The following is a 9644-nucleotide window of genomic DNA, read 5'->3' as shown; positions in this document are numbered from 1 at the left end:
GTAACTCGGGGACTACCTGAACCACAGTCAGCCTGTGATTGCTCACTCCCTGCTGTTCCTTGCTCTTCAGTGGACAATGCAAACTTCTTGCATTAAATTCCTGGAAAACGAGGCCCGGGTGCCCAAAGGGCAGGCTGGCAGGACAGAAAGGGCGGGGGTAGGGCCCTCCAGGCAAGGTTGATGTGGAAGGAGAGGGCGCCGATGCAAGAGACGACGGGGAGGGAAGGAGGTCACCGAGGGTCGGTGCGGGAAGAGGTGAGATCTGGCCCTGGCGGGGAGGGGGGCAGATGGGCAGGCGAAGTGGGCGGCGCCGGCCGCTCCTTCGTAACCCACCGGGCTCTCTGCGCTGCCGGCCGGTCCGGTCTCCCGCTGCTGACGGGTTTCTCTCGCTCGACCTGATGGTGCGCCAAGCGGCCGAGATGAACGGGCTGGAGGTCCAGCCGCCGCTCAGCGCTCGCGATCTCCTGGACGCGGCGGCCACTTTCTGCGACCCGCGGAGCCTCTTCCCGACCTCGCAGGCGCCCAGAGTCCCGCATCACGGCAGCTACGGCCTGGGCGATTCGAGCGGCGGCGGCGGCGGCGGCTGCTCCCCTTATCTGTGGCTCAACGGTGCGCCCGTCGCGCCGAGCCCTTACTTGGCCGGTCCCAACGGGGCGTCCGGCTCCTTCGTGCCCTCGGCGGCTTACGGGACGGGCGCCCGGCAGCTGCTGGCCGCCCAGGCGGCGGCGGCGGCGGGACCCCCCGAGCTCAGCTGGCTGTCCCTAACCGGCCACCAGCAGGATTTCTTCAAGCTGGTGCGGCCGCCCTACTCCTACTCGGCGCTGATCGCCATGGCCATCCAGAGCGCGCCGGCCAAGAGGCTGACCTTGAGCCAAATCTATCAGTACGTGGCCGGCCACTTCCCTTTCTACAAGAAGAGCAAAGCCGGCTGGCAGAACTCCATCCGACACAACCTCTCGCTCAACGACTGCTTCAAGAAAGTGCCGAGGCTCCAGGACGACCCAGGTAGGCAAGGCCGACTTGAAACCGTTGGCTCTTGGAGCCCTGACCTCAGGCGGGGTGAACCAGGCAGAGGCCCCTGGAACTGTCTATGGCAGAGGTCTCCAACCTTGGCAACTTTAAGACTTGTGGACTTCAACACCCAGTTGAGGAACTCTGGGAGTTGAAGTCCACAAGTCTTAAAGTTGCCAAGGTTGGAGACCCCTGTTCTATGGGGATTCTCAGTCATCCAAAAAAGGTGCTTTTTTTTTTTCCAAGAGGTGGCTGGACCCTCTGGTTTTTCTTTGAAGGCATTTGGCTTCTCATCCCAGAAGCTTCTTCAGCTCTGGTGCTCAAAGGAAAGAAAAAAAAAAAGTTGAAGATGCTTCTTGGATGAGAAGCGAAATGTCTTCAAAGAAAAACCAAGAAGTCCAGTTGCCTCTTGAAAAAAAGCACCTTTGGGGCCCCCTGGAATTCCTTCCTGCGGTTCTCCCCATTCTCTCCCTGAGAGTCATGGAAAACATTTGGGTGTTTGATTGACTGTCCTTTTCACACTAGTCAGAAGAAGGAACCTAAGAGGGTTGCCACTTCAGGTCTATGGAGAGTCTCAGTCATCCAGGTCATGGTTTGACCCAAAGGTGCTTTTTCAAAAGGCAACTTGACTTGCTTGGTTTTTCCTTGAAGACATTTCACTTCTCATCCAAGAAGCTCTGTAGCTCCCCAATGCTCTTCAAGAACAGAGAACATTGCAATAGTCCAACCATGAGATGCCTAAGGCCTGGATGACTGAATGCAGGGACTCTTTATCCAGGAAAGGCCACAACCGATGCACAACCTGAGGTTGCACAGAAACTTCATCCTGATTTGGGTGCGTATGGCAATGTTGCAAATGTGATATCCCAAACTGATACAGATACCCCAAACTGATTAATGTATGTACCACCCTAAGCGTTATGTTCTAGACATGGGGAATGTAACTTACCTGCTTGCAGTGCAGTCTTACATCTGTTCACTTAAGCCTATTTTAATTAAGGGCGCTTTCTCTTGAGTTACTGTGGATGAGATAGTAGCCAAGAATGAAAATATTGTTGGCTCCATTTCTGCCTTGCTGTTTCTCCAAGCCTCTTCACAGCAACTGATGGATCTTGCAAGGACATGTTGAGTTTATCATATGCCACTAATGTGAACTATGCAATCAAAGGGTCATTTTGAGCAGTCATCTCAGCTTATAACATCACTTGATCCATTGCTACGGTGATAGAAAATCTATCTCCGTTTTAGTGATTTGTCACCACAGCCAGTGCTGGGTGAGAGTATAAATCACAAGTGAGAAAATGGCCCAAGTGTAATGCCATGACTAAAACTCCCATAAATCAGGAAGTCCTGGACTTGAATGTCAGCTCTGCCATGAATTCTTAAGACAATGTTAAGTGATGTCTGCTGCACTTCCTTTGCCTATTGTCCTCCAATTACTTTACCCATTTTAGAATCATTTGCTTTGATTATTTAAGCCTCTGGGTTTCTATGTTAAATCCGCATGTTCTCCATTGATTTCTAGGTAAAGGGAATTACTGGACCCTGGATCCCAACTGTGAGAAGATGTTTGATAACGGCAACTTCAGAAGGAAGAGGAAAAGACAGTCTGATGCAGCCGGTGGGCCTGGAGCCCATAACAAAATGGAGGACAAAAGTAACAGTTGTCTTGTTCAGCCGAGCCCTGAAGCTGACAGCTTGGGCTCTGGTGAGCTGCAGTGCTCTCTGGGATCTATGAATGACTGCAAATCTCCCAGCCTGGACTCTAACCATTGTTTCTCCACATTTGTCTCAACCATGAACGTTGTGGCCCATGGCCGGAATGGTTTCCCCAGACAGCTTTCTGGTGGGCCGGTATCCGAATTCACACCCGGGAGGCAGAACGGGCCCAATTTGAACTCCTGCTCTCCTTCAAATAGCCTCCCAGCTTCAGCATTTGAACTCAGTTCCCACTCCCACTCCAGGATGAATTACTATGCAGGTGTTGGTGGGCAGTCAAGCTGGCTCAACAGTCCTGTCCTGAGCACCTTTAGTGTGAACAATCTGATTTATAGCAGAGAAGGGACAGAAGTTTAAACTGATGCTGAAAAGCTAGTGTTCCACATTAGCCCCATAAGCAACTGTGGATCTTCTCAGGTTGCCTTATGTACGCAGCCTTCAGCATTCTCAGTCCTATTTGGTTGATTAAATGCCATCAAGTCTTGACTCTCAGTGACCATACAGATTTTTCTCCAGGGAGATCTGTTCCTAACATGGTTTTTAAGGTCTTCATTACCAATGTGATTGTGTCCATCCACCTTACTGCTGGTCATCCTAGACCAAGGGTCTTCAAACTTGGCAAGTTTAAGACTTGTGGACTTCAACTCCCAGAATTCCTGAGCTAACATGACTGGAGGAGGAATTCTGGGAGTTGAAGTCCACAAGTCTTAAACTTGCCAAATTGAATACCCCTATCCTAGACTTCTCTTTCTGTTCTCCAGAGAGTTAGGTCTTCATATCACGTGTCCAAAATAGGATAATTTGAACCTGGCCATTTCTGTCTTGACCTCTATGAGATCCGCTTTGAAATGGTTTTATCTCAAGTAGGTTTATTCAAATGGTGATAGGGAGCTCTAATCTACTGGATACTATCCATCAAAACAACAATTTAATGGCACAGTTCTTAGAGTTCCCACAGAATAATCTCCCATAAGAATATATCATCTGTTAATTAGTAGTGAGAGATGTCATTTCTGATTTTCATCACATACCAAATATTTTGTTTTTGCTTCGTGGATCACTAACTATCTGTCTTACAACAGCTGCTTTTCTGGAAATTAAATATAATTACCAACTTGTGAGAATGGTAAATATTTCTTAATAATCAATTCATTTTCTCTTACACACACACACACATCATTGTTATCAACAACAACAACCATCTAATCTTTAACATATATTTGAAAGTGCATCCTATTTACTTCAGACTTTTCAAGGAACTATGCAAAAATCTTTATAATTTCATTTAATGTTCCAGCATCCAATCATTTAGTATTTTTCTTTACAAGCTCAATATTGTGCCTTATCATGGACTAAACTCCTCAGGTGTTTTTTTTTAAAGAGTGCACTAACCAATAACAGAATTTTTTTGAAAATTTTATATAACAGATCAAGTTTAAGAAAGTAGGTATATTTTGAGAAAAATTGGAGACATTTTTTAAAGATTTTAAATGTATATTAAATGGATGTTGCTGACCATAAAGTGAACAAAATAAAATGTTGTCCTAATTTAATTTGTCTCAATTTCTGCTACATTTCTTACTATGTTTTGTGGAATATTTTGTTTCAAGTGAAGTCTTACAGTGTTTAAAACTCAGAACCTCATTCATGGCCATAATTGGATCTTACAAAATATAAAGTTAACAATGAAAGTTTGAAACTTAAACTTCAGTTATTTTTTACTCTGGAGGAAAACCTGTATCATGCCAACTTCTAAATAAACATAAAATAGCACTGGCTGTTTTTCCACTGAATAAACAGTCAATTGTTATATATACCTGAAATTACAAATAAATAGATGCTTTGGGTGCATCTTTAAGACAACAGCTCTGATACTAACAAATGAAGCCACAAATGGAAAGGATCAGAATGAGAAAGACCATTCAACAATTCAATTGCAAATACTTTCTTCTGCCAAGCATTAAGATGCTGCTTGACTTTTCTTTAAATAAACATTTAAAGAACTAACCCAGGTACATCTCCATCAAGCTATTGATAACCAAATGGCCTGCAGGCAAATCATTTAAGGGCTTTAATTTTATGCAATGTTTTGGAGGTTAGTTGCAGTAGAATTGAAATAAGTATTCAGAAAGAAAAAAGTGATTGCTTTTGCTCATTTGAAATCCATAAAAAGTATCAGCATTTGCTAAGAGGCTTAAACTGTGCATAAATCATAAATGGAAAAGAAAAGGCATCAGATCTGGATTTAAATCAGCTTATTTATTTTTAAAAAAAATAGGATTTATTTATAATTTCTCTATTTGCAGGAAATAACAGCAAATACATATTAGGCATATGGAAGCTAACTGAAGATGAACATCTACTGGGGATTAGCTAGTTATTAATACATGCTTGTCAGGACAGAAATTGTCTTAAAAGTATATCTCATTACTTTGGTCCTGAAATACCAGTATCTTACAACCCAAGCTCTTGCCTGAATTAACTTCCACGAATTGCAAGCACACATCAATATGACTTTCTTTTTGAAAGAAAGCTGTGCCTTTATGGGACTTCGAGGTCAGCACCTCTGTCAGTGGTGTGTTAAGTTGCATCTCTCCAATTGCAGTTCTATATTCAGAAGGCACTGCTGGTTTAAATACAGTGGTGGGTTCGTAGGTTCGTATTTGTACCTTGGAAAATTGTTTTAAAACCTTGAATTCTTTAGAGTTGGGCCAGCAGGCAAAATGTCCCAATCAGACAATCTCTAGCTATGATTGTTCTGTGAAAAATTCAGAAACAAAGGGTAAGCAATAATGCTTGATAAACAGAGCCAAATGGTTGCCAAGCAACTATTATTGTACTATGTGCTATAAAGGACTCAGACAAATGGTCCTAAATGTATATAGCCTTTTTAGACAGCAGACTGGAAACCTTACTGTCATATTTTTCTCCTACAAACGTAGACCTTACTGCTATCACCATTAAGATGGAATGACAACCTAGAGCAGGGGTCTCCAACCGTGGCAACTTTAAGGCTTGTGGACTTCAAATTCTGGGAGTTGAAGTCCACAAGTCTTAAAGTTGCCAAGTTTGGGGACCCCTGTATTAGATAGTTTCTGTCGGGTGTCATCAGACCCAAACCTATTTATTTCTTGAAGGAATATGCCTTTATAGGGAATTTGTGAGGGTTATGGATGGTAGGGAGGGGAGAACCATTTTAGCACTCAGACTTCAGTGAAGTTTTAAGAGACTCCAAGCAGAGTGCTTTTAAACCATAGAAGCTGTTGTAAAAGTGACTTACCCCTTCCTGCTGTTGTCCCCAGCATTCACTTTAAGCCAATAAAGGTGAACAAAATGAAAGTGCAGAAAATGCTCTTATAGAATGAGGTTTTCCACTGTTTAATGGGACTTTCTTTAAGGACCTATTAATGTGCTTTTTTTGCAAAATCTCAAGAAGCACTTTACAAAACTCTTCTCCTATACTTCAAAGGTGGAGAAGCAGAGTTTTAAGGCAGACTGCAGCAAAACTAAAAGCAGGTTAACTAACTCAGTTCAAGAAACCCTGGATGGATTCAAAACCTTAATCTTTGTTCTGCTAGAATTTAGTGTGGAAACTACCTTTCTAACCATTCTACTCTAATGTCGCAGTAGACAGAGGTTCAGTGGGAGCCTAGTGAGACTAGCTGTCCATTTATCTCCAGATTTAATCCTTCTTCTTTAAAGAAATAACACTTACGTCCTCTAATGTACACCTGGAGGGTCAAAGGGCAAAGGGATTCCTTTTTCAGTTTAGTTATCTTGCCAGTGGAGTTTGGAGTGCTTTATCATGTTACTGAATAAGAATCTTGCTTAACCATGTCTGGAATGCAATCTCCCAATTAAGAAAGACCTTAAGAAGTTGGAAAAACTTCTTCAGGAGAAGCAGCCACAGAAGAGCCTGTGGTGACTGCAGCTCTAAATGAACAGGAAAAGAGATATACACAATTTCCCACAAGCTGACAGCAGAAGTGTTCTCAAGTCCATTCCTGAAGCAGCCCAGCCATGAAGTAGAAGGACACTTCAGCAAAGATGAGGCTGTACTCTATCATTCTTCTAAGAAAGTTAAGGAAGTTACAAAGGAAGACCCAATATGCTTGGGCGGTTTTCCAGAGCAATCCCATGAGTCCTTGGTAAACATCCTGGAAGGAGCTAAAAGGAAATCTAATCAAACTAAGAAAAGAAGCCAGAAATAGCCAGCCATCCCTCTCTTACCAGGATGCAAAATTCAAGTCTGTGAAATGGAATGGGCTTAAGTTCCAAGAGTATTTTTTGAGGGGAGCGCAGAGTAGTTGCTCCTGTTATGGATTTGATAAGGACATGTGAGGCACAGTCCTTGTCCTTGGTTACATGATCATGTCCTTAACTCATTCCCAGCCTGATGCTGACATCAGAAAAACTTGTTTTCAAGTAGTAGTTATTGTTCAGTCACTAAGTTGTGTCCAACTCTTTGTGGTCCCATGAACCACAGCAAAACAGGCCCCACTGTCTTCCATTGTCTCCCAGAATCTGCCCAAAGTCATGCCCACTGTATTGATGACACTGTCTAACCCAGGGGTGCAAACTTGTGGTCTGCAAGCCAGATGCATCATGCGCTAACCACGTCCACACCCAGTTTAGCGAAGGGGGGAAAAGTCACGATATGTCATGTGACAACTCTGTTACATTGCGAGTTTGACACCCATGGTCTAACCATTTCAAGTAGTGCTTTTCTCCTTAAGATGACACAATCTGCCACAACTTCAAAAGAACAAATAATTTATCATTGATTAATTTTGATCCAAGATCAGGTGATTTATTGTGGATATGATATGGTGTGTTTTGGGAATAGTGGAAGGTACAACATGCCTCCTCTGGTCACTTACCAGTCTCTGCCTTCTTCATCCATTAGTTGTTTTCTGGGTTCCTTTTATTTTTATTTAGTTTATTTATTCATTAAATTATTTGCCCCATTACCATTTTGTCCCATTACCTCAATCTACTTCCATTCTACCTCCCTTTGATTACCAACCAGGTAGATGAGAGCAGACTTTTCCTGCATGTGGAAATGTGAAAGACATGCATGTGTGCTGATCCCATTTATTCTAAAGCAGGGGTATCCATCTTTGGCAGCTTTAAGACTTGAGTGCTTAAACTCTCAGAATTCTCCAGCCAGCATGAGGAATTCTGGGAATTGAAGTCAGAATATAGAATACAGAATACCAGCATTGGAAGGGATCTTGGAGGTCTTCTAGTCCAACCCCCTGCTCAGGTGTAGCCCCATTCCATTTCAGTCAAATGGTTGCCCAATCTCTTCTTAAAAACTTCCAGTGTTGTAGCATCCACAAGAAAAGTCATCCCACTAACTATCAGGAAATTTCTCCTTAGTCCTAGGTTGCTTCTCTCCTTGATTAGTTTCCATCCATTGCTCCTTGTCCTGCCTTCAGATGCTTTGGAGAATAGGTTGGTATCATGCCCTTCTTTTCATTAAACTAGACATACCCAATTCCAGCAACCGTTCTTTATATGTTTTAACCTCCAGTCCTCTAATCATCTTTGACTTAGACCACACGTCTTAAAGTTGCCAAGATTGGACACCCATGTTCTAAAGCATATCTTCATTCTCAGATTCAGAATTGCTTTTCTTCATTGTGTAATCCAGATAATATGACACTGAACTTGCTTTTGTTGCTCATTTCTCAATTTCAATCACTCTCCTGCTCCATAAAGAAGAACTCTGATCCACCAGCTATTTTCAGTCTCCCCTCTCTATGGGACCTAAGTAATTACACAGTCATAATAAGTTTTCTCTCTCTCTCTCTCTCTCTCTCTCTCTCTCTCTCTCTCTCTCAAAACCAACAACCAACTTTATAACAATTTTGTCTTGTGATGCCTCAGGGCTGGGTGGATAAAATTTTAACAATTGCAGGGGAAAGGTTCTTTATTCTCATCTGCTCTGGTGAGAAATTAAAGTGACAATGCAGCATCAGCCAAGAGAACACAGACTCCTGATCTGGCTATATAGGATGGAAGCTCCTTACATGGGAATGAGGTGCTCATTTTCTTGTGGGAGGGGAAGAAGGGGGAGGGAGAGGACCTTATTTTCTTAGTGGGGGAGAGGTGGGGGAAGCATTTACAGGCTGCTGCTGATCTGCTTGCTTGCCTGTCTCTGGCTGTGTAGTTTCAAGGAGGCAATCACAAAACAAACAGGATGCTGTTGTAGAAGTGAGGACATTTGTTTATGCACACACACAACTATTGAAACATTGAATTGGGCTGTTATTTCCACTTAAAAATTGGAAAGGTGGAATCATTATACCAATCCACTAAGCACTGGAAAATAAAATTAAGAAGTCCCTTGAGTCAAGATTGACTCAGCGTCAGCATGTTTCAGAGTCAGCATGTTACCCACAACAAACTGGGACCTTGTTTTACTGACCTTGGAATGATGGAAGGCTCAGTCAACCTTGAGCTGGTCAGGATCGAATTCCTGGCAGTCAGCAGAATTAGTCCGCAATACTGCATTCTAACCATTGTGCCACCACGGCTTCTAATCTATGGAGGTCATTCTCTTCTGGTTTTTTTTAATCCCCTTCCTACAAAACTTAAGTTTATATGTTTACAGTCACAATATGTTTACAGTCACAATCACATAATCTTTCAGGGATTGGAAGAAGAATTGTGGTAAATAAGAAGCAAGCAACATGCTTACTATATCATCATTTCTGGACAGAAAGTCATATTTGGGTTTGGAGAATGTGCTTATGTCACTGCTACAAGCCCAGCAAACAAAAATTAAGGACATATGCATAAATCTGGCCTGGCACTACTCTTTTTCAGTTGACCAATGGCTGATTAATGAGTACCCCCTCTCCAAGATTTTTTTCAGGAGAAGGGGCAGAACAACATATGGTACCATG

General features: G+C 43.0%; 1 protein-coding gene across 1 annotated transcript; it reads left to right on the top strand.

Annotated features, from left to right (window-relative positions):
* The first annotated feature begins 419 nt into the window (after window positions 1–419).
* FOXI2 (forkhead box I2) lies at window positions 420–3409 on the top strand. Its single transcript, XM_026704662.2, has 2 exons — window positions 420–1005; window positions 2537–3409. Exons 1-2 carry the CDS (start codon window positions 420–422, stop codon window positions 3085–3087), a joined length of 1137 nt encoding a protein of 378 aa, XP_026560447.2. The 3' UTR covers window positions 3088–3409.
* The last annotated feature ends 6235 nt before the right edge of the window (window positions 3410–9644 follow it).

This window comes from Pseudonaja textilis, chromosome 4, assembly GCF_049901715.1.
Source record: "Pseudonaja textilis isolate UNSWEBS1 chromosome 4, rPseTex1.2, whole genome shotgun sequence".
Classification (NCBI taxonomy): Eukaryota; Metazoa; Chordata; class Lepidosauria; order Squamata; family Elapidae; genus Pseudonaja; species Pseudonaja textilis.
The sequence above is the reverse complement of the archived record's forward strand: the minus strand, read 5'-3'. Positions and strand labels throughout refer to the sequence as shown.

Excerpts from the sequence above, each read along its gene's own strand:
- FOXI2 (XM_026704662.2), top strand. The coding sequence starts at position 420 with ATGAACGGGCTGGAGGTCCAGCCGCCGCTCAGCGCTCGCGATCTCCTG. Across the intron at positions 1,006-2,536 it reads GAGGCTCCAGGACGACCCAG|GTAAAGGGAATTACTGGACC; the intron begins GTAGGCAAGGCC and ends ATTGATTTCTAG.